The 25,856-nt window shown below is 36.6% G+C and overlaps 1 protein-coding gene across 6 annotated transcripts in view; it reads left to right on the top strand.

Moving 5' to 3' along the window:
- Positions 1 to 25,856, top strand: part of CDKAL1 (CDKAL1 threonylcarbamoyladenosine tRNA methylthiotransferase) — a 713,545-nt gene that overhangs the window by 230,602 nt on the left and 457,087 nt on the right. For all 6 annotated transcript variants that reach the window (XM_074038810.1, XM_005553933.4, XM_045389964.2 and 3 more), the window contains one exon: positions 11,151 to 11,199. Coding sequence is in view for 5 of the 6 variants with exons in the window: in XM_005553933.4 (XP_005553990.1) it covers positions 11,151 to 11,199 (49 nt within the window). In the remaining variant the exon portion in view is untranslated. The remainder of the gene's footprint in view (positions 1 to 11,150; positions 11,200 to 25,856) is intronic.

Below are 25,856 nucleotides of genomic sequence, written 5' to 3'. Positions count from 1 at the left end.
CAATGTTGTCACAAATGACTGGATGTCCTTTTAAAAATGTTGAATAATATTCCATTACTTAAATATACCACAGTTATTTTATTCATTCATCCGTTGATGGATACTTAGGTTGTTTTCATGTCTTGGTTATTGTATATAATGCTGCATTGGACTTGAGAGCACAGATCTTTCTACAGAGTGCAGATTTCATTTCTTTTGGATATGTAAGAATTGCTGGATCATAGGGTAGTTCTATTTTTAAGTCTTTGAGGCATCTTTATACTGTTTTCCATAATGGTTGTACCAGTTTACTTTCCTACCAACAGTGCATAAGGGTTCTGTCTTCTCTAGTTCCTTACTGACACTGGTTATTTATTGTCTCTTTGGCATGGCCATCCTCAATGAGGTGATAGCTCATTGTGGTTTTGATTTGCCTTTCCCTAATGATTAGTGATGTTGAGCACCTTTTTATATCCATTTTCATTGGCCATTTGTATGTTTCCTTTGGAAAAATGTCTGTTCAGGTCCTTTGCCCATTTTTAAATAAGGTTACTTAATTTTTTGCTATGAGTTGTATGAATTCCTTGTATATTTTGCATGTGAATCCCTTATCAGGTATATGGTTTGCAAATATTTTCTCCCAATCCATAGGCTGCCTTTTCATTCAGTTGATGGCTTCCCTTGCTGTGCAGAAGCATTTTAGCCTGATGTAGTCCTATTTGTTTATTTTTGCTTTTTGTTGCCTGAGCTTTTGGTGTGATATCCAAAAAATCAGTGACAAGGCCAGTGTCAAAGATCTTTTTCCCTATGTTTAAGGAGGGAGAGTTTCCTCCCAGGAATTTTGCAGTGTCAGGTCTTACATTTAGGCCTATAATCTTTTTGGAGCTGATTTTTGTGTATGGTATAGTATACAGATTCAATGCAGTTTCTATCAAAATTCCAATGACATTGTTTGCAAATATAGAAAAACAGTTCTAAAATTTGTATGGAACCACAGGAGACTCTGAATAGCCAAAACAGTCTTGAAAAAGAAAAAGTTGGCGACATCACACTTTCTGATTTAAAATTACAGTATAAAGTTATTGTGGCTAGCGGTGGTTTATGCCTATAATTGCAGCAACTCAAGAGGCTGAAGTGAGAAGATCTCTTGAGGCTGAGAATTTGAGATCAACCTGGGCAATATACTGAAACCTTGTCTCTAAAATAATAATAATAACAACAACAACAACAGCAACAACAACAACAACAGCAACAACAAAAACAATTAGCCTGGCATGATGGCACACTCTTGTGGTTCCAGCTACTTGGGAGGCTGAGGCAGGAGGGTTGTTTGAGCCAAGGAGTTCCAGGCTGTGGTGAGTTGTTGTGATTGTGACACAGCACTCCAGCTCCAGCTTGGGAAAGAGAGCAAGACTCTGTTTCTTTAAAAAAAAAAAAAAAAAAAAAAAAAAAAAAAACCCTATAGTAATCAAAACAGTATGGCACTGGCGTAAAAACAGCAGACACACATAGACTAATGGGAACAGAACAGAGAGCCTAGAGATAAATCCAAGCATACCAAGCATATGCACTCAACTAATTTTCAACAAGCCCACCAAGAAGACACACTGGGGAAAGGATAGTGTCTTTATGGTGTTGGGAAAACTGGAGAGCCACATGCAAAAGAATGAAACTGGACCCTGATATCATTTTTTCCTTTTATAGATGAGTGGAGTTTTCAGGTAGTTTTAAAGTTTTGATTGTGATATTTTTTAATTGGAATGAAAATGACATTGTCTTTTTATTTATTTATGTACAATCAAAATTAAGACAGCTAATAAGAAAGTACTTTGCATGTATGTTTTTATATCTATATCTATAATGTATTAACTTCTTTTACTCCTGAAAAGATTTGAGGTATCTTGGGATAAAATCAAGAGATAACAAAACCCCAGCCAGATTCATGCAGGCTTAATAAGAGTCATACCAACTAATAGAGAAATATGGACAAAGAGCAGTTTTTCACATTTTTAATATAATTAACCTGAGCAATGTTGTTAATATTATTCTATTAACCCTCCAATGGCTTTCGTTTGCAAATAGAATAAAATCTAAACCACATAGCATGAACTGCAGGGTCTCACATACTCTTTCTACCATCATTATGTGACCTCATCTCTTACCACTGTGTCCCTAATTGCTGGTCTTCTTTTGACCACACAACCCATTTATGTTATTTCAGCCTCTCAGTCCTTGTACTTACTCTTCTGCCGGAGGTTCACATTGATGCCTCTGTCAGTGGTTCAGGTCCCAGGATTAATGCTACCTATTCAGTAAGTTTAATTGGACCACTGTAGAAAAATTGTGCTCTCTGCCTCCTACCACTAATCTCAGACTTTATTTTTCTTTTCCATTTTTTTTTTTTTTAATATGGGGTCTCGCTGTGTTACCCAGGATGGGTTCAAACTCCTAGGCTCAAACAATCTTCCCACTTCAGTCTCCCAAAGTGCCGTGATTATAGGCGTGAACCACCACATCTGGCCCCAGATTTTAATTTCTTCATAGTGTCTGTCATTGTAGCAAATGAAGGTTTTCCATTATTTGCATGTTTCTTTCCCTTCATTAGAATATAAGGTCCATGAAGCAGGGATGTTGTATTTTTTGTTTGTTTAAGACAGGGTTTCACCCTGTCACTCAGGCTGGAGTGCAATGATGTGATCATGTCACACTGCAGCCTTGACTTCTTGGGCTCAAGTGATCCTCCTAGCTCAGCCTCCTGAGTAGCTGGGACTACAGGCACATGCCACCACACATGGCTACTTTTTCATTTTTGTAAAGATGGTGTCTGTAGTTTTCCAGGCTGGTCTCAAACTCCTGGGCTCAAGTGATTCTCCAGCCTTGCCCTCCCAAAGTAGGGACATTGTATTTTTCACTATTATGTTCCCAGTTACTATAACTTTGTAGTTCATGGTTAGTGTTTAACAAATATTTTTAAAATGAATGTATTTATACCAATGGTGATTTGTGGGGGAGAGTTTGGGGAAAATAGTTGTTGTCTGAGTCTCTTGAAAGTTCAGGTTCAGTTGAATGGCATTTTATGATCATTTAATAATAACCTCCATGTGCATAAGAAAAGGGAGATTCATCAAGAGGACCACCTATCTGCCATTTCTGGACAAGATCTACTAGGAATCATTGGCAAAACTCTAGCTTGATATCCTTGTGCCTCAATTCTCTCAGCCTCAGAAATAACAGTACTATTGGCCAGGCATGGTGGCTCACACCTGTAATCCTAGCACTTTGAGAGGCTGAGACGGGTGGATCACTTGAAGTTAGGAGTTCGAGATCAACCTGGCCAACATGGTGAAACCCCATCTCTACTAAAAATACAAAAATTAGCTTGATGTGGTGGCGTGCGCCTGTAATCCCAGCTACTTGGGAGGCTGGGGCAGGAGAATCGCTTGAACCTGGGGAGTAGAGGTTGCAGTGAGCCGAGATTACACCACTGCGCTCTAGCCTGAGCAACAGAGTGAGACTCTGTCTCAAAAAAAAAAAAAAAGAAAAGAAAAGAAGAAATAACAGTACTATCTCCTCCTGCCTAGTAGTATTTGAGGATTAAGTGTGATAATGCACATGAAGTGTCAGTGTAGAGCATGAAACAGAGTAATTGTTCAAGAAATGTTAGCTGTCACGGTGTTATTCCTAGTCATTAACTTATCTAGCTGCTGGTTTTTCAGGAAAAAAATCCTTCAAGTGCATACTAAAGCAGAGCCTTCCACTGCAGAGCAATATCAGCTTGTTCTCTGACAGCTTCAAATGAGTGGACTTTTTTTTTTTTTTTGAGCCTAGTTGGCAAAATTGTGTTTGAGATGTATGTTCATTTCCTAAGGCTGCCATAACAAATTACTGTTTTAAACTGGGTAGCTCCCTTAGCCATTCCCTAAAGCTGCACTTTTCAGTGTGGCTGCAGTAGCCACATTTGACTATTTAAATATGAATTAAGTTCCTCAGTAACAGTAGCCACATTTCAAGTCTGTAATAACCACATGTGGCTAGTGACTATCATAGTGGATGGCACAGCATATAAACATTTCCATCACTGCAGAAGGTCCTGCAGACAGCACTGCTCTGAGTGATTAGGATACTTTAGAATAGCATTTTTATTTGCTTTGCATGCCATTGTATAGGCTTGTTTCTTCAATACATGTCTAGTTATAAATTTGGCATAGTTGATAATAGCTGAATAAAATATTTTTGTGGATTTCTTTTTAAAGTTCTGCAGTAGAATGACTCATTAATGTTATTTATGAATTGTTTATACACCGACTCCTTTCTTCATTGTTGAGAACATATGGAGTCAGTAATAGAACATACTGCATGTCTTTTTTGTGTGTATATTTATAACTAAGTGCCTGAAGGACACAAGATACTGTTTTATTTATTTTATTTGAATTACATGCTAGAGAATAAGCTCTTGTGTATTCAGGGCCTCAATTTATAGTATTAATTAATAACAACTTTCCTTTTCTCCCAGAATGAGTTCAATATATTCTTCATTACTGTATGTGAATTTTGAGTTTGTTTTCTTGCTCTCGATTGTTTTTTCTTCTTTCTGTGCTTCCCACCCTTCATTTTTTTCCCTCCTGACTTCCCCCTCTTCCATGTAACTCCCCCTCCCCTGACTCTTCTCTCCCTTTCCTCTTGGTCTCCCCTTTTTTCCCTTTTCCCCACTGCTTCCTCCATTGTCTTCCTTACTGGAAACCAAAATGGACATAATATTTTCTTTAAATCATTTAATAAACTTCTCTTCTGTTTGTAATCACGTACTTAAATTTTTATTTTTTATTTTTTATTTTACAGTTTTGGCAGACCTTTCTTTTTAAGGTCCTGGGGTTCCCACACACCATCCAGTGATTTAAATTATTATGTGTTGGCAGTATCCCACTTCCTGCCTTAAAAGCAAATGTAATCAGTACTATTTTAAGTTGGAGGATATATTTTCAGCTATATACATTCAAGCAAATTCTATGTGATCATGATGGTCGCCATCTTCATCAGGGCCATCTTTGTTTCTTCTAGGTGCATGCACACATGTACACACTCTCTCTCTCTCTCTCTCTCTCTCTCAGACTTTTCATTTTGGCATAATATCACTCAGAAATGTTGTAAAAATATAGAGTTCCTATACGCTCTTTACCCAGATTCCCCAAATATTAACATTTTAACACATTTTCTCATTCTCTTTATGTGTACACATTTTCCCCCCATCCCGATCCTTGTGAAACTGAGTTGCAAACATGATGCCCTTTACTTCTAAATGCCCGTATATTTCAAAAGCTAGGACACACTCTTAAATCACTATAGTACAATTATCAGTATTAATACAATACTATAAGCTAATGTATTAGCTTTATTCAGTTATTGCCAATTGTTTCAATATTGTACTTTATAGGAAATGAAAAATCTCAGATTCATAGTAGCATTCAGGTCAGGTCTCTTCAGTCTCCTTTAATCTGTAACATTTCCTTGGTTTTTCCTTGACTTTCATGGCCTTTATGTTAGAACCTTTGACCACTCTCAACTTTTTTTTTCTTTTTGGTAATAACAACTTTACTGAGATATAATTCATACACCATGCAATTCACCCATTTAAAGTGTACAATTCAGTGCATTTTAGTTTATTCATAGAATTGTATGACCATTGCCACAATCAATTTAGAACATTTTCATCATTTCAAAAAAAAAAAAAACCCAGGTACTTCTTAGCACTGCCTTTCATTCTTCCTCTGCCTATCCAAAGACAATCACTAACCGACATTATCTCTGTAGATTTCCTTATTTTGGACATTTCCTATTGTGAACTTTTTGTCTGGTTTGTTTCACTTTGCATTTGTAGCATGTAACCATACTTCATTCCCTTTTATGGATTAGGAGTATGATCAGGCACCGCATAACAACTTTAAACAACGATGTATTGTATATAAGTCAGTGGTCTCTTTAGATTATAATACAGTATTTTTACTGTACCTTTTATGTGTTTAGATTCTTACCATTGTGTAGCAGCTGCCTGCAGTATTCAGTACAGTAGCAGGCTGTACAGGTTTGTAGCCTAGGAGCAGTAGGCTGTACCATATAGCCTAGCTGAGTAGCAGGCTGTACCGTCTGGGTTTGTGTAAGTACGGTCTGAAGTTCACACAATGAAGCGATGGCCTAATAACACATTTCTCAGAACATATTCTGTCTTAGTGATGCATTGCTGTATTTCATTGTATGCATATGCCACATGTTGTTAATCTGTTCACCAGTGGATACTTGCGTTCTCACTTTTTGCCTATTATGAATAATGCTATTATGAACATTTGTGTACAAGTTTTTGTATGGACATGTTTTCATTTTTCTTGGAGTTATAACTAGGATTGACATTGCTAGATTATATGGTAACTCTATGTTTAATCATTTGAGGAACAGGCAGCTTATTTTCCAAAGTGCTGCATCATTTTACTACATTCCCATCAGCAATGTATGAAGGTTCCCATTTCTCCACATTTTCACCAGCACTTGTTATTATCTGTATGTGTGCGTGTGTATTTTAGGAGACAGGGTCTCACTCTGTCACCTACACTGGAGTGCAGTGGTGTGATCATAGGTCACTGTAATTTTGAACTCCTGGGCTCAAGCTGTCTTTCCGAAAGCCTTAGCCTCTCAAGTAGTTGGGAATACAGATGAGCACCACTGTGCCCAGCTAATTTTTAAAATTTTTTTGTAGAGACAGGATCTCGCTGTGTTGCCCAAGCTGGGCTCAAACTCCTGGCCTTAAAGTGATCTTCCCATATTGGCCTCCCAAAGTGCTGGGATTACAGGTGTGAGCAACTGCACCTGGCCTGCCTGTCTTTTTGATGATAGCCATCCTACTGGGTGTGAAGTAGTATCTCATTGTGTTTTTTTCAATACTGGTAAACTACATAAAATAAAATTGACCACTGTAACCATTTTTAACTGGCACAGAGTACATTTACACTATTGTGTGTCATCACCACTATCTCTAGAATGTTTTCATTTTCTTATACTAAAACTCTATACCCGTTAAGCAATAGCTCCCTATTCCTCCATTATGGTTCTGATTTGCATTTCTTGGTTGGCTAATGATGTTAAGTATCTTTTCATATGTTTGTTGGCCATAAGTATATTTTGCTTGGAAAAGTGTCTGTTCAGATTATTTTCCCATTTTTAATTGGGTTGTCTTTTTATTATTGAGTTGTAGAAGTTCTTTATAAATTCTAGATATAAGTTCCTTACCAGATATGTGATTTATAAAAGTTTTCTCTCATTTTCTGTGTTGTCATGTTACTTTATTGATGTTGTCCTTTGAAGTATGAAATGGTTTGAATTTTGATGATACTCAATTTATTTTTTTTTTGTTGTTTTTGTTGTTTGTGCTTTGGCGTTACATCTAATAAATCAGTGTCTAATCTCAGGTTCATGTAGATTTAAGGCTGTGTTTTCTTCTAAGAGTTTTATAGTTTTAGCTTACCCTCAACTTTTTAACAGATTGCTTCCTCTGCATGTTCTGACTTTTCCCTAGAAATATGGCTTCTTATTCAGTCCATGTGCTATAAGAATAGATGCAGTGCTTTTGAGCTTTTATATTTTTAACTGCATAGGAAAATATTTTTCTTTCTGGTTTCATCATTGAATTATCTTATATTTTATTCATTTTATTGTCTGTCTTCTATCCTTAATTGGTATCTTGGTTATTCACCCACATCCAGTAGGAAATTTGACCAACTCTTATCCTATTCATGTCTGTATTATCTTTGGCAATCTGAGTGTCTGGATATAATGTCTTGGCAACATTGTCACCTCTCACTTCATCATACATCAGTTCCAGTGGTCATCACCTACATCTTGTTTCAGCAACCTATTCCCATTGCCAGATATTGGACCTTACTATTCTTCAGAAATACTAAATGCCTGTGTCTGTACTCTGGTTATAACTTTCTGTCCTTTTTCTTTTCTCCTTCCTTTGTTTTCAATTTTTCTCTTTCTCCAACACCCAGCCACTTCATGTCTTCTTTTCTGGCTCTACTTCTTTCCCTGTCTAACCTATTTGCCAAACTTCCTCTCATCTAAAATATCTAGTCAACTTTCCTTGTTTCATTTTCTTTCTAGTCCATTCCACAAATCTCTTAGTGTTGTTTCATCAGTCTTCAACCATCCTGGTATAATTTAGATGGTTAACAATTGATGAGTGAATAAATGGTGGTATTAACAAACCTTGGGTCAATCTGTTTGTCTGCTTGGCTCCTGCTGTAGAACTGCTGGGACTTGGAGTTATTGTTGTAAATTCATGGTCTCAGATTTCAACTGGTATCCCAATACTGTCTGGTGAATTTTATGTGTTCCTAGTCATCACTGTCTCTTGTTGTCTGTGTATTTGTAAACGTTCATTCTGTTATGATTTTACGATATGCTTTCTACCTCTTAGCAGATGAACTTCCCGCTTACTTCACTGAGAAAAATTGAGGGCAACAGGTGGGAATTTGCTTAGATCCTCCCTGACCTCTATAAGAGTACTAGCATCTTTTCCCATGCTTTACCCCTAACCTCTTCTTTCAGGAGACAAAGACTTGGCCCTTTTCTCACTCTGAGTTATCCTCTACTCATGTTTTAGATTTTGCTCTGTCTACTTCCTGATCTCTACTTCCTGAAGATCGTTGCTCCATCACTTGTTTTTCAGTCTACAACTCCTTTGCCTACTGCCTTTCTCCGCTCAAACTAAAAAAAATAAATAAATAGTTACTTGTACTAACCTAATCCAAAACATAAATATTCAATATTCTCTAGCCATCAAGAGTCTTTCTTCTCCTTCCCTTTCTACCCAACTTTTTACTAAGAGTAGTCAAATTAACTCTGTTTGCTTACGTATAATTCATTACTACTGAACTCACTGCTTTCCCTAAGTTTGATTCCCGTATTGTTAAATCAAACATGTTCATTTTAGTCTGTATACTTATGTCTCTGTAGTGTTTAACACTGTTGGTCACTTCCTCCTCTTTGAAATCTTTCTTCTGCTGGCTGCTTCAATCACATTCTCTATGGAAGCCAACCGGGCTCTCATAACAAAACCAGGACCTAATGGTTCCATTGTTTCCTGATAGATGCATCTCCAGTTAGGTAGGTTTGCTGGGGGCTGAAAACCTAATGTTGTCTGAGATTTACGTGCCTTTAGCAGTTTCTCAGTAATTATTGTTGCTGCTGCCATCATGTTGGGCTAAGTGGTCAGAGGTAGAATGGAGTTCAGGTCTGCTCTCACAAGCCTTTCCTCATTTTCCGTAAGATACTGAGACCAAAGGAATATTTTTAAGAGAATTACCCCTTCCCTTCCCTTCCCTTCCCTTCCCTTCCCTTCCCTTCCCTTCCCTTCCCTCCCCTCCCCTCCCCTCCCCTCCCCTCCCCTCCCCTCCCCTCCCCTCCCCTGCCTTCCCTTCCCTTCCCTTCCCTTCCCATCTTCTCTTGTCTTTTCTTTCTTCTTTTTTTTTTTTTCTCTTTGTTGCCCATGCTTGAGTGCAGTGGCGTGATCTCAGCTCACTACAACTTCCACCTCCCATGTTCAAGTTATTCTCCTGCCTCAGCCTCCTGAGTAGCTGGGAGTAAGGCATGCACCACTACACCCGGCTAATTTTTGTATTTTTAATAGAGATAGGGTTTCACTATGTTGGCCAGGCTGGTCTTGAACTCCTGACCTCAAGTGATCTGCCCCCCGCCCAGGCCTCCCAAAGTGCTGGAATTATAGGTGTGAACCACTGTGGCCAGCCAGCCATTACATATTTAATAAAGTTTTAAAAACAGGTTCCTCTTGTCTCAGTTGAGTTCATTGCAGCATTGTATAATCATGAAAGAAGAGAAATTCTTTCATCAATAGAGGTATGGATGCATCCATCACATCATGGTGCAACCATTCAGAGAGATAGTAGGCAGCTATTAAAGGGAATGAAATGGACCTATAGACTGACAATATATAGAAAAAACATCAAGGCAGAGGTGTATTTTATACATATGTATAGCCCCCACCAAAGACCTCGGGACCTCACTGTGTTGCCCCAGCTGGTCTTGGTCTATTTTGTATATCTATTTTATATATTTGTTTACACACACACACACCCACTATCATTTGTAAAAAAAAAAAAAGGATAAAACTATAGAACAGACCTGTACGTAAATGTTTGATGCCAGAAAATTTCATGGTATCTGCTCATCACACTATTATTAGTGGTTTCATCAGAGGGGTGGAAATACAGGATGAAAGATGTTATGATTTCCTTTAACTAACTTCCATGTTATATTCTATTTTGTTTGACTTTTTTTGTGATATTTCTTCTGTAATAAAACAATGGTAATTTAAGGACTTTTAAAGAAGAATCAACTTTGACTTATTCTTTTTTTTAGCTTTGTGAATCATAATATTACTTTTCTGTTTTCATTTTCCTTTTAAACTCTAGCCGTGCTCTCTCATTCTCAGTGGGCTTCTCCAATCATAATCTTGTTTAATCATAACCCCAGGAGTCACCCTTGGTTCTCTAGGAAGCATTCCTGGATCACTTGGTCTGATTTTATTACCTTTCCTCTGTTTTCCCATGGGAAATCTTCCTTAGTCTCTGGTGTATAGAACAGAAGCTGTATTATTTGACTTTGCATTTCATGGACCCGAGTACAGTACCCAGCACATTGTAGAAATTCATTAAAAGGGTTTTGAGTATTAAAATAATAAAGATAGAATCTAGGACAGATCTCCTTAATACTAGCCTGCTCTTTCTGTGTAAGTTGTTATTTTACGCCATTTTTTTCTTGAAGCTTTGTGTGAGAAGACATGTGTTAATTAAACTTAAGTTTCTGTCTCAGGATGTGTTGAGTATGTGTCGATAGGCTATCCTAAAACAACTCCAGGCAGTTTATTTAAATGCAATGTGATTTTTTCAGTTATCATTGGAGGACAGGAGGGTGATAATTTCATACTTCATTGTAACACAAAATATTAATATAAAATATTTTTTATGTCTCCAAATACATTAAAGGAAACCTGCATCGATGTGCTTAGAAAATGTGTAATATTGACTCAACCATAAGGATAAACACAAATTTTTCTTCTCCGTGTAAATTACTTGTCTAATCGTTTGTTTTTTTTTTTCTTCTAGGTTCAACAGATAGACCGTGTGGTAGAAGTTGTGGAGGAAACAATTAAAGGTAATCGTTGAAAGTGAGATAAACAGATGTATATATTTTCTGAACTACATAATAGAAACACCACTTGGTTAACTCTTGCCAGGCATCTTTATGAAAGTTATTGCTTTAGATATAAAATCATAAATGTTATCCTTGGCTTCATGAATTTGCCAATCTAATATTGGAGGCAGGCACTCTACTGTGTATTTGTTTGGCTTATAAACGAATCAGGCCAAGAGCAATGGCTCACTCCTGTAACCCCAGCAATGGAGGCTGGAGGATTCCTGAGGCCAGGAGTTTACCTTCAGCCTGGGCAAGAGAGTGAGATCCTGGGATCTCTGGGGGAGAAAGTCAGCTGGATGCTGTGGTGTACAGCTGTAGTCCCAGCTACTTACGAGGTTGAAGCAGGAGGATCACTTGGGCCCAGGAGTTCAAGTCTGCAGTGAGCTATAATTGTGTAACTGCATTCCAGCCTGAGCGACACAGTGACATCCTGACTTTAAAGAATAAATGAATCAGGTAATAGTTTTTTTTTTTTAATGTTATTTTATTTTTGTGTAAAATGAATTTAGTTTGAATTTCAGATGGAAAGAATTTAAACAATTTTAAGATAAAGAAATTGGCTGGTCACAGTGGCTCATGCCTGTAATCCCAGCACTTTGGGACACTGGGGTGGTCGGATTGCTTGAGTTCGAGACCAGGAGTACGAGACCAGCTTGGGCAACATGGTGAAACTTCATCTCTATAAAAAATAGAAAAATTAGCTGGGTGTGGTGGGGTGCTCATGTAGACCCACCTACTCAGGGGACTCAGGTGGGAGGATTGCTTGAGCCTGGGAGGTTGAGGGTACAGTGATCAGTGATTGTACCACTGCATTCCAGCCCACTTGACAGAGCGAGACCCTGTCTCGAAATAAATAAATAAATAATTAGGAATTTTTTTATTTGTACATTTTCATATCACATAATTGTTTTATACTTTTAACTAATAATTTTGATACTTCTTCAAGGTATAATTTTTTATAGTTACACTAAAAATTACGCAAAGAAAGTAGAATTAAGTTTTGGTTATTTTGTTAGCCGACACTCACTGACATAGATTCTTATTGAAGTCACTGAAATAAACCATCTTTAACTCTGTGATATAATTTTAAAATTTTTAAAGCTTTTTCCTATGTTAGATTAGCACAAATGAAAACCAATAATATGATACTGAAATATTAAGTGAATTGAAAGTCTCACTTAAATACTGTTTTGTTATAAATGAGAAATTTATATATTTTAAAAAACCAGATAGTCTCCACCTGCCGAACTGGAAATTTTAATGCTGCACTTTTCTTTCTGGGTGGTGTCTACTACTTTCCATGTGCTTCTCTTCATTAATTTTGAATCATTGCTTTATCAGAGATTATCACAATCAATTTCTAATAAATGAGATTATGAGAATATGAGAATGAGAGTATACCTTAATCTTTTTTATTATTTTTAAATTTTAAAAAATTTTTTATTTTATAAATAGAGATGACATTTTGCCATGTTGCTTAGGCTGGTCTCGAACTCCTGGGCTCAAACAATCCACCCACCTTGGCCTCCAAAAGTGCAGAAATTACAGGCATGAGCTGCCATGCTTAGCCCTTAGTCTTCTTTTGAAGTTCCAAAATAAAATGAAGTATCAGGATTAAAAATTTATAGCAATGATAATTTGAATGTTTTTACAAACTACTTCAGCTCCATCTTGGAGAATCCAGAAGTACTAGCATTTATTGTGTACTTACAGTGTGACAGCCGCTGTGTTAAACACTTCCCATGGGTTAAGTCGTTTAACCTTCATAATAGTACTGTGAAGTGAAGTGGGCATAAATATTTTCCTCATTTTGCAGAGGACAAAGTTGAGACATAAGTGCATACAGCTCGTCAGTGGCAGCATTGGGATTTGAGTCCAGGCAGTCTGGCTCCAAAGCCTGTATGTTCTACTGTGATTTACATGATACCGTTATTTCTCTGCTCTCTCTCAGTTGAGATTCACTACCTTAAAGGTTATTTGATTGAGCGTCTTAAGCAGTGATTTAAGATACTTGAGGGCATTGTTGCCTTATTCATCCTTTGTCTTAAGTACCAGGTAAAAAAAGTAATGATGATGAAGAACATAGGAGAAAATCTAGGTGATCTTGGTATGGCGTGATTTTTTAGATACAACATCAAAAGTATGATTTATGAAAGAAATAATTGCCAAGTTGGATGTCATTAAGTTGAAAAATTTTTACTCTATAAAAGACACTGTCAAGAGGATGGGAAGATAAGTCACAGAGTGGGAGAAAATATCTGCAAAATACACATCTGATAAAGGACTATTATCCAAAATATATGAAGACCTCTTAAAACTCAATAATAAGAAAAGGAACAACCCAGTTAAAAAATGGGCAAAAGACTTGAACAGACAATTTACCAAAGAAGATATGCAAATGTAAAATTAGTGTATAAAAAGATGTTCAGCATCATATGTCTGTCATTAGTGAATTACAAATTGAAGCAGCAATGCAATATAGTGGTATGTTAAAACTATATACCTGGTGCAATGGTCAAAATCCAAAACATTGACAACACCAAATTCTGGCAAGGATGTGGAGCAACAGGAAGTCTCATTTATTACTGATGGTAATGCAAAATGGTACAGGTACTTTGAAAGACAGTTTGGCAGTTTCTTAAAACTAAACACAGTCTTACATCCAGCAGGTGTGCTACTTGATATTTATCCAAATGAGTTGAAAACTTACGTCTATACAAAAACCTGTACACAGTGTTTATAGTAGCTTTATTCATAATTGCTAAAACTTAGAAGCAAAAAAATGGCCCTTTAGTAAGTGAATAAAGAAACTGGTACATGCAGATAATGGAATATTATTTGACACTAAAAGAAATGAGCAAAAAAGCCATGAAAAGATATAGAGGGACTTTAAATGCATACTATGATGTGAAGGACATCCATCTGTAAGGCTACATACTGTATGAGTCCAACTAATCGGACATTGTGGAAAAGGTGAAATATGGAAGGAGTAAAAGGATTAGTTGGTGCCAGTGATTAGAGAGTAGGGAGGGATGTGTAGGCAGAAAATAGAAGATATTTATGACAGTAATTCTATTGTGTATGATGCTGTAATGGTGGACAATTGTCATTATACTTTTGTTCACATCCTTAGAATGAACACCACCAAGAGTGAACCCTAATGTAAACTGTGGACTCTTGATGAAAATGATGTGTCAGTGTAGGTTCATTGATTGTAACAAACGTACCACTCTGGTGTGGGCTGTTGATAGTTGGAGAGGCTGTGTGTGGAGTGGGGGCAGTGATGTATGAAAACTCTGTACTTCTGCTGAGTTTTTTTTTTAATCTAAAACTACTCTAAAAAAATAATATCTATTTTAGGAAATTAATGGTAGCTAACAGTGTGCTTAGGAGTTTGCCAAATGGCTTGGAGAGATATAATTTCTATAGGAAATCATACAAGACCTGTTACTCCCAGGCTGAGTTAATCAGGGATAGCTTCTTACTGATGAGTGTGAACTTGAGTGGATTTACTGGAGAGATTGTGTTTGCATTTAGCTATGAGAGTGACTCAAAGATGAAGTTGAAGGCGATATTCATTGGCAGGTTCGTTTAGAGGATGGGAAGTTTGATAATTAAGTCTTTGTAATGCAACAGGAAAATTTTTTAGATGGAAGGAATAATTTTGATAGCTTTCCTTAGTTTGCAGATCAGGAAGCTGAGCTGTGAAGGAGTTACATGATTTCTTTTTGGTATCTCTTAGTTAATGGAGAACTAGGCTAATCAGTCAACTTCTGTTCATTGCTTTTTATTTCTACTGCCAGTACTTCATTCAGACAGCATATGCCATTGAAATAATGTGTTTTTTACAGCAGTTAGCCAGTTGTTGGTTGTCTTTTAGCAAGTTATTTTTCTAAGGCTTAGTTTTCTCAGCTTAAAATCAGCAGGATTAAATGGATAAGACTTTTGAGGTACACAGAACATATTAGGGCGTTAGTTCATGTTAATGCTTACCTCTTACTTCCTCCTTAATATAAGAACTGCTGGAATAATCTAACTGATCTTTGCCATCAGTGACACTCCTTTCAATCTGACTGCATATCCTGCTACCATTAACCTGGGATTATTTTACTTTCCTCTATGTATATTCTCACTGGTGCCTCTTACTCACCAAATTAATTTGGGGACTTTCTACCATTTTCACGTCTTTTGTCCATGAATGCTACACATTATACCCTTTGCTCCAGCCAACTGTGCTGCTTGATGTTTCTTATATATATTTTCACTGTGCTTTACATTTACTTTATGGTCCTCCACAGAAGTGGATATCTTCTGTTTGTCCTTCCAGATCCATTCTCCATCTTGATCTGTGTCCGTGGAGCCTGACCTGTATGGAATGAATGAGTAAGATTCTTGCCATCTTATGTCCAGTTGGATTTAGCCAATTGGAGGATGTGACAAGAGAGCGAGCTGAGAGTATCCATTCCCGTCTCTCCCTCCCTCCCTGCCTGTTTTGAGTTGGTTGCTTTCTTACCCGAAGGTCACAGTTCTCTCTCTGTCCCTGTTTATCTCTTTCTCCTGGTTTCTGCAGCTCTTCTCTTCCTTGCCTCTGGGATGGAAACAGCACCCCATTGTTGCTAGCCTCAGAGTACCACATTGTCTGTTGGTTTTCCTAGCCCTGCCCAGATTTTAGTAAATCGTTCCTTTATGAAAATCTTCTTAGTTATGCAGTGAGCCATCTGCTTTGCTGGTACCCTGATTGATAAGAAGTTAGCTGTAGAGAAGCAAGGCTCTGCCCAGAAGGGCCAGATGGAATACCGCCTGACAAGAGGATTTTGCTATAACCCTCTTGTTTCCACATTTGATCCCTGTTGGGCTCTCTTCATATCTCATGTTTGAAGTGGATTTAGACATACAGCCTCTGTCACAGCCTGTTTGCATTCTTCTTATTGCTGCTTATGTTACACCAAGTAGTATTTTAAAACTAGTAAGGTACATTGATAATAAAAGCATTTAACTCTATTGTAATTAACGTAAAACCATAAAAGCTTGTTTTCATTTATCTGTCTTGATTGTATCAAAACAGGAAATTCTTGCTAAATTATTCTGAATGGATCTTCATCATGTTAATAGTGACAAGAAAACTCCATTTGTGGTTTTGGCTTCAGGATATATGTAATTATAATGAATTTAGGATTTTTTCCTGTATCCCTTTGATAATTTTATAAGGTGTGGAACTGAATGTAAGGAAAGAAATACGGTGTCTAGTGGATTCACATTCATTTCTGTCTCTTAAAAATATTCATACATACCTTAGTCTTGGCTCGTATGGTCATTAAAAACTTTTTTTTGTATGAAAACTATGAAAGCAATATAAATATGCATTTCTTCCAGAAAGAGCATGTGAAATCTAAACAAAAAATCATTAAAAAAATCTTATATTTGTAGAAAGATAGTCTAATTGGATATCTTATGACAAATTATTGCAAATAAATTGTACCTATTGAAATTAGAAAAATGTTTTTGCCGTTAAGTCATACTTCTTCACCAGTCAACCTCTGTTGAGATCCCTATTATAATTAATATGTTTGCTGGTGTTTCATCAGTCAGTTTCCAAATGCCTCAAGTGGTGGTAATTTAGGGTTTTCCCAATGTGGTATATAATTTGCAAGTTTCACTGATTTTGTTTTTTCCTAACTTCTCAGTATTTGATGCCATCTTGCACCGGACTGACCTAAATTCTCAGACTACATCACCAAGCACCTTTCTTATTTAAGACATTGCTCTTAATCTTCACTCTGTAAGGGTTTTTACTTTTGCATGTGGTACTTATTTAGAGCATAAACTGTTCATAAGTTGAGACTGGGAAGCAGGACTGTATCAAGTGTGGTTTGATCAGTGTGAGTGACTGAATAACCACCTTACAGAGCTCAATGCAGACTTACTTGAGGATGTTTTCCAAACTCAATGAGTAAGTGATTGAGCTTAGATATGTAGCGTGGTATATATGGGATATATTGGACCACAAAAGCACATCTGCTTTTTCAATAGTTGCATTTCAATAAACTAATTTTTATTGATTTTTAATATATGCTTTGAAAGAACACTTGTATGCATTCTCTCATTATATGTAATCTCTGACACAGTTAGTGTAGTCTGAATGTAGTGGGAAAAAGTTTGTGGATTGCCTTACATATTAGGAATACTTTCCAGTCTCATTGGTATAAGTAAATACATGGTAACTTCTACCTTCTAGTAAGTAAAGGAGCCAGGGATTTATTACTTTATTTAGTTTTTTTCAATGAGCCTGTTTGTTTTAAGTTTATGAATATAGTAAAGTTAACTTTACTATACGATTACAGTTTGGTAACTTGCATTTCCAATTGCAAAGTCTGTGGTTACATTCTTAAATACAGTCAGTTTATCTGCTTTGCTATCCTCTTTTCTTTACATCTCCTTCTTTAGTTTCCGCACATTGACAAAAGGATTCTAGCTTTACTTATTTGTATTCTGTACATCTACATACATTATTTCTAGGATGAACTCCTTGTTATTCATTCTGTCTCTTAGCATTTTTCGAACCATAATATTTTCTTAAAAATAAGAGTAGGCTAATTTCTTTATGGCCCCAAACAAAAACATTCTATGATAAGACTTTGAGTTGATTTTTTACATTACTTCATTCTATACCTTGGTTTGGAATAATAACAGAAAGGACTTTGTAAGAGAAACCAGCATGTGTTGTCTTGTCTGTATTTCTGTAACTCTTTAACTGTATTGGCCAAATCATCAGTCCTCTTTTTAGCTACACACATACTAAGCAGCAGCAGTGCTTATCTACTACAAAATATGTAATAGATGCTCTAGAAAACGTATTCTTTAAACATTGGAAATGCTCAAGTTCACTGGCTTTTTTAAAATGAAGATGGTATCTTTACATTTATCAAATATTTTTAGTCATTAAGGCTGTTAGAACACAAATGAATGCCTAAATGAATCCCCCAAGTGCATTCTGCTGTTTTATGGTGGCTTCAGAATGGTCTTATATGCTTTTTGTTTATCTTAAATTTAATTATACAGCTTTAGTGTATTTATCTCTTATATTTCCTTTTCTGCTCAAAGATGCACTTTTTTTATTATTATTTGAAACCACCTTTCATCATTAATGGAGTTTATTGATATGAGGACTTGGGTATTTCTCTAACTTTTGATTTCTGAATTCTGGGGTTTTGGTGGGGTGAGCTGGTGCATAGTGTTGAATAGTTCAGGTTGCTAATCATATTGTAGTTTTCACATAGTACACTCTTATAGTAGTTTACTAAATTTGATTGCCGTAAGCAAGGAAAGGAAATTACTTTAGGCTTGAACCTCTCAGGCTTCCCATGACCCGACCATTCCGCTAGTAGTCCCACTGACCTGTCCAGTATAGTATCCCCATCTTTCCTTGTTTAACTATTAATGAGGACTTGCTTACTCTTAAATTACACTTACACATTAACTCTTGTGAATCCTGGTAGTGTTTTGGCAGATTTCATGAAGGTGAGACTACAAGTATTGTTCAATCTCTAAAAATGTATTATCATTTAGACTTTTGTGAAACTGTTAGCATGAGCAAATATATGGTTGAACATCCTTGCTTTTATATCTGTATTTTAATCATTTTTATTTCTGGTACATAATATTTTCAGATATGGCAATTTCTGATTCCCAGAGTTCTTGTTTCTCAACCATATTAATTTTTCTTAACAAATTAATAATATAAAGCGTCAATCCCAGAAAGAATTTGCATTATACCTAAATGTTATACTATTTACTACAGTAGGAGTCATTTAGTTTAAAAAAAAAAAAACCAAGTAGATCAATTAATCATATTTTGAGGCTTCCATACAAAATGTTCACTTAATGTTTGTATTTTAAGAGTTTTAATATACTTTAAAAGAAAAGATGAAAATAACGTTTTTTCATCATATATTCTTCCTTTATTATAACTAACTTTTAAGATAATTGACAGTTGCTACACTGCTTTTATACACTGCATACGTATCACGTGCTTTATTTCGTGACTGGAGAGATTTTATTCTTCATTAGAGAATGCACTATTTTTGGTTGGTAAAATATAGTGAGAATAGATGACTGTAAAGTTAGAGAAAAAAAATAAATACTAGCAACTTCATTGCATTTTTCAAATGCAGGGTAAAGTTGTAGGTTAATTGTGGTATTTTCTGTTTTGCTTTGATTATTCTCAGCAATTGTAAATTGTATTGGATTGGTAATTCTTCTTTAGTACTTTATAGCTGATTTCCCTAAAAATAGAAATATAAAGTAGAAACCAGGTCATGTTAGAAATGCAGTATCTAAAGCTTTGATAGGACATAGAAATTATCCTCTTCAATTTTTTTTTTAAAAAACAAAGATTTTATTGTTAGAGAAATAATTTATTATGTCACAGTCAAGTGAAAACTGGCACCACAAAGTAATCTGATGGCTCAGATATAGTTAGAAAAGAAATTTAAATCTGACTTTCTCTTTTTCTTGAAAAATTATATCTGATAATTGGAATAATTAACTTAATTAGGTGCAGGATAAACTTTAGTGATGTTATGGATCTTTTCTTAGAAAACCTAATATTGATAATAATGGGTACAGGATTATTACAAGAATGTTTTATCGATTTGAACATTTATTTCCAATATTTGGTGATTTGTACATTTTTTCTTTTAGAAGTTCATTCTGTAACACATTACAAAGTATACAGCAGGTACGTAGCAATTTTTGAGACTGAGAGACTAAATACCAATTTCGCTTATTAATTTGAGGGAGAGAAAGCTCACTTGGAGAATCTTCAATTAGGATATCAACTCTGGATATCCTCTGGATATCTGGATATATTAAAGAAGTTTATCTCAGTACTACCATTTTATAACAAAGTATGCATTGTATTGAGTAATAAAGAAATAGTAATTAAAATGTCCTTATAAAGCATGCTTTCTAACATTAAATCTTTATTGTATTTCTGAAAATTAAAGTGCACCATTTCTTGAAGCTGCGCTGAAAAGTCAGCTGATGTGTTGGGTGCTGTTGGGTGCTGCTGTGATAGGTGAGAGTCCTTGATTGAGACTATGAAGAGCTGTGTGCAAGTGCTTGTTTGTACTACTAACAATGCCATCTTTAACAGCCCATACGACCTCATTGGTTCTCAGTTTCCTGAGTTGCAAATTGTATCACGTGGAAGGTCACTTTTACTCTGAAATTCTTGAAGTGCATGTGTCTGTAATTTAAAATCGAGTTTCAGAGTCTGTCATTAGAATAGATTTTGGCATTTTAGATAGTGATCTCTAGCAGAAGTTATTAGAATGTGACTAGCCTTTATCTTATCTCACACCCTGATTTCTTTTTTTTTTAAAAATTATGCTTTAAGTTCTAGGGTACATGTGCATAACGTGCAGGTTTGTTACATATGTATACTTGTGCCATGTTGGTGTGCTGCACCCATCAATTCGGCAGCACCCATCAACTCGTCATTTACATCAGGTATAACTCCCAATGCAATCCCTCCCCCTCCCCCCTCCCCATGATAGGCCCCGGTGTGTGATGTTCCCCTTCCCGAGTCCAAGTGATCTCATTGTTCAGTTCTCACCTATGAGTGAGAACATGCGGTGTTTGGTTTTCTGTTCTTGCGATAGTTTGCTGAGAATGATGGTTTCCAGCTGCATCCATGTCCCTACAAAGGACACAAACTCATCCTTTTTTATGGCTGCATAGTATTCCATGGTCACACCCTGATTTCTATATGCCAGATTTTACTTTTTCTTTCCCTGTGCCGTCCTTCTCACAAAATGAAATTGAAGACGTTTGTGGCAGAGGTACCATGTATTTTTGTTTGGTATACCTCTATATTTTCTAGTGAAGAGGGTCTTGAGGAAAGCCCAGTTCTTGAACTCTTTTGCCCTTACTCCATTCAGTTGTGATGGAGTTCTGGGCAGTGATAGGGAGTGTGCTTCCCAGTGTTGCTCAAAAACACTGTGCCTCTTTGAAGCAGCTACCCAGGAGCATGTTTATTTTCAGGACTTCGAGAGAGGTAGTTTTACTCTTGGTAACTTAGTTTGCTGAGGGAAAAAGTGATTTGAGGGGATTTAATGTAGGTAACATTACCTACGGCAGTGATTCTCAAGAATGTTTCCTGGGAGAGGGATGGTGGCTGAGAGGACCCATGACCTGAGAGGGGAGATGGCAGACTGGTTAACCCAGACTATGGGGAAACTGGGAGCTGGGGAGTAGGCCCTGCAGCCACTCACCTAGATTCATTGCCATGGTTAGCTACCGTTCTAGACAGGTAAGGATCCTATCACTCAAAGGTATCCTGAGGTGGAAAAACAACTTTGGCTGTCTACCATGGTTCCTGAACACATACGCTTACACTTACCCAGGACCGTGTGCAGTTCCAGGTTCATTACCTGTGCCTTGTTCCCCTAACTCGTACCCAGGAAGGTACATCACAGTGCAAGTGAGTGATTTCATAGGGGTGACCTTCAGTCTACTTTAATTTGTATATTTAACATGTCGTTCACAAACTTGTGGTCATCCTTTTTTCTTGTTTTTTAAGACGGAGTCTTGCTCTGTTGCCCAGGCTGGAGTGCAGTGGTGCGATCTTGGCTCACTGCAGCCTCCACCTCCCAGGTTCAAGCGATTCTTGTGCTTCAGCCCCCCAAGTAGCTGGCATTATAGACATGCACCACTACACTTGGCTAATTTTTGTATTTTTAGTAGAGAAGGAGTTTCACCGCGTTGGCCAGGTTGGTCTCGAACTCCTCGCCTCATGTGATCTCCTCTGCTTTGTCCCAAAGTGCTGGGATGACAGGTGTGAGCCACCATGCTCAGCCTTGATCATCATTATCAATGCAATTATTTGTGACCTATTTCCTAGCCCTCCAGAGCTTTTAAAAGAAATGGGATCTGACTTTAACTTTTAGCGTTTGAAAGTTTTGAAAACTCCCTTGCCATCTTGCTTTTGAGAAACGTCATTAGCACTGTATGTTTTGATAGGAGTACAGTTGTTTAATTATGGTAGTAACTGTAATTAACTTCTGTCTAGCTCTTTGTGGCTTACCCTTTTCATATACATTAATTCATTTCTACTCCACGGGAAGCCTGGCATTACTGATTATGCAGCCAGACAGCAGTGTACTATAATTTGAAACCTAGTCCCCTTGTTGCACATACCCTCCTTTCTATTCTGTAAAGCTGTTGATATTGAACAGACGGAAATGAGAAAGTGAGGCCCATCTATTATTTTCTTTTCTGATGCCTGTTGTTTAAGATCACTGCTCACTTTTTCTGCAGTTCCCTTTAGATCCTCTCTTATATATTTTGTTACTTCATGTGTCTTGTTTCCTCTTTGATCTTTTCTCACTCTTTTTCTTTTCTGTTTTATTTTGTGCCAACATAAAACATTCTTTTGTAAGGAGTTCATAAAGATAGCTTAATTTTTTTAAAGAAAATTCTGTGTAGACTGTTTTATTCATACCATGCTGTAAAGGTGCTTAAACTGGGATATGAGTGAGTGAACATATTCCCTAACTGTAAGCAACTGATAAAAAAGCCAACCAATAAAAAGCAAATGAAAAGATTCTATAGAGAAAATTCTTGTGCGTTGTAAGAATAAGTTTTGAAAGTTTTAATATAAAACATATTTTGTATATAGAGTTTTTACTGTCAAATAGGTCAAAAAAAAAAAAAAAAGAAAAAGAAAAACAAAACAAAACCCTGGGATTTTTTTAAGGATATGCCTTAAATCTTGTATTCTCACAAGTTTTGCAGCTGTAATCAGAGGTATTTTAATGTTCATGACTTTCAGTCTTTAACAGTCCATGCCCAACAGTGTTGTTTTTCAAAATTAAATTTTAAGACAATGTTTGATTAGTCTTTTGACTAGAACTAAGAATCTCAAGGCCACATAATTTCTACTTCATAAATTATTTTTAGGAGCATTTTCATTTTTGAAGGCATGGTCTTTCACCATGGGGCCCCTTCCTGCCAAGTCTTAATAAATCTTTTCAGTGAAATCCAGTTAAAATGATAGGCTTTTAACTAGATTGGTTTTAAGAAGTGGAAAAATCAAAAACAGGAATTCTAGCAAAAGGTACTGTGAAATAGATACAATCATGTATATAATTTGTATCCTGCTTGCTCTGCCTCCCAGACTTCAGTGTGACCTCTCCCTGAAGTCTTTCCTGATTTTCCCTGGGAGAGTTGACCACTCTCTTGTTGTGGTGTCTCTCTGTACTTAGAAACATCTGTCAGATCACCTCTGACACGCCCTTCCTCTTATTTGTTCAACAGTCTGCCTTCCTCGACACCTTAAATCCCTTTAAGGCAGAAATCGAAGTAGTGACTTAAGATAGAGAAGATTGTTTTGTTTTGTTTTGGTAAGGGGTGTATTTTGGGGGTTTTTATGTTGTATTTAAATATTAAAAAGTAATATTTCATACTTGCTTCATTTTCTAAGCTCATCTATGGTATTAATGGAACTTTTGTTTCAGTTATGCGTGTACATTAATACAGTGACTTACAATATAAAATGTATATCCTCTTTGTTTTAACCACATTTTTAAACTTACTTCGCTCTTGCCATTTCTATAGAAAGGCAGTGATAACACTTATCTCAAGGGGTTGAGGGCTCAGAGAGTAAATTTAAAGCAAAGTGAGCTCCAGGGGCCTCCTCTCATTTAGATTGTCTTTATGCTGCCCACAGTACAAGATTATTCAGTTCTTGATTGGAAGTGAAATGAAGGTCAACAAGGTCAGACAGGCATTTTTTAAAATACATAGACGGGAAAATTCCCCAGCCTTTACTGCTTCCCATCTCTTCTGTCACACTTTATGGTGGCTTGAGTTGAATTAGCAGGAGGAGACTTGACATTTTCATTTGTGATTGAAAGTGAGTGCAACATCGTTTGGATGTTTGTCCCTTCTAAATCTCATTTTGAATTGTGATCCTTGCTGTTGGAACTGGAGCCTGGTGGGAGGTGTTTGGGTCATGGGGGCGGTTCCCTCGCCAATGGCTTGGTGCTGTTCTGGCCCATAGGGGATTCTCACGTGGGGTGGTTGTTTACAAGTGTGTGTTATCTCTCCTCTTTGCATCTTTTCTTGTTCCAACTCTCCCCGACAGGTGGGCACCCCCTTTGCCTTCTGCCATGATTGGAGGCTTCCTGAGGCCTCACTAGAAGCTGAGCAGATTGCTGTTACCATGCTTCTGGTACAGCCTGCAGAACTGTGAGCCAGTTAAACCTCTTTTACGCAGCCTCAGGTATTATAGCAATGCATAAAATGGTCTAATTCAGTAGGACTCTTAGCTTCAATTTTAAAAGTTAACTGTGGCTTACAAGTTCCTTATGTCTTGTACGTTTTATTGTTCTCATTTTCCAGCAGCTGGAGTGCCGTCTTTTGTAAGGTCTGCTTTGCTTTCATCACTGGCTACAGTATCCTTGGGAATGCAGGTTTGAGCATGAGAAATCATTATGTTCTGTATTGTTGCTGTGGATGCTTTACATACAGAAACAGAAGTGCTCATAGCTTTATTGCTGTAAATATCAAAGGCTTGGAGCCATTTAATAAATTTAGAATTCAGGAGAGTCTGTTGTAGCAAGACAGCTAATGATCTAAGGAGTTCTACTAAGGGTCAGTATTAACGTTGAGTTATTGACATGGGACTGCTTTGACTTTTAACTGTTTTGATGTACATTTGATCTAGATTCTGAAAAAATGAATTGACACCATGTAAATCTATTCCCACTGTCATAAAAGACATCTGCTTGCAAAAGATATAGTAATTAAAACATAAAATTAAATACTTATTGTAATTTCCCCAGAAGGTATCTCCATTAGAGTAAAAGGACATTTTGCTTAGGCAGATTACTTTGTTATACGTATCCTTTGTTTAATGTAACTTATTTATTATACCATTGATAATGTGCAAATGGAATAAAAAAATTGCCTAAGAACATTCCATTCCAATAATGTTCTTTCCATGTTCTCTTCCATAATTCTTGTCCATAAATAAATTTTATATTATTAAGATTATAGAGTAGGTACTTTTTTTAAAACAGGAGTTTTGATATTAAACAATTCTCAGATTTCTAGGGATTTAAACTGTGTACTGTGATCTTACCTTAGCGTCCTCCCCAGTCCACCAGGTAAGGTGTTGGAATCTTCATGCTTTGTTAAACTCTGGAAATGCACCTTGGTAACATCAATATCTCCATGGGCTCTCTTTACGTATACTCTGATTTATACTTTCAGTTTTGTCTTTTTGGACAGTCTCTTCTTATTCTTTTCTCATTTTAATGTCTTTTTCTAGGTGTCATTGCTCTCATTAGCAAACTCTTCATACTTGCTGAAAAAGGGAATTATTTAATCTCAGTAGCAAAGAATTAGAGCTTGAGTTGTAATGATTCTGTTTTTTAGTTAATTCTACCATTTTTATGTAAAGTTTTCCAATCTAGACTTGTGACAAAGCTGCTTCTTCCATTTAACCCAATTTCTGTGTTTTATATTCTTTTCTTCTTTTAAGATGAAGTGTTTCAAAGGAGTGTCACACTTTAGCATGAATACCTACGTTTTTTTCTTCTAAGAAGTAC

Source organism: Macaca fascicularis, chromosome 4, assembly GCF_037993035.2.
Source record: "Macaca fascicularis isolate 582-1 chromosome 4, T2T-MFA8v1.1".
In the NCBI taxonomy this organism is placed as follows: Eukaryota; Metazoa; Chordata; class Mammalia; order Primates; family Cercopithecidae; genus Macaca; species Macaca fascicularis.
This window is presented reverse-complemented; position numbering and strand designations above follow the sequence as displayed.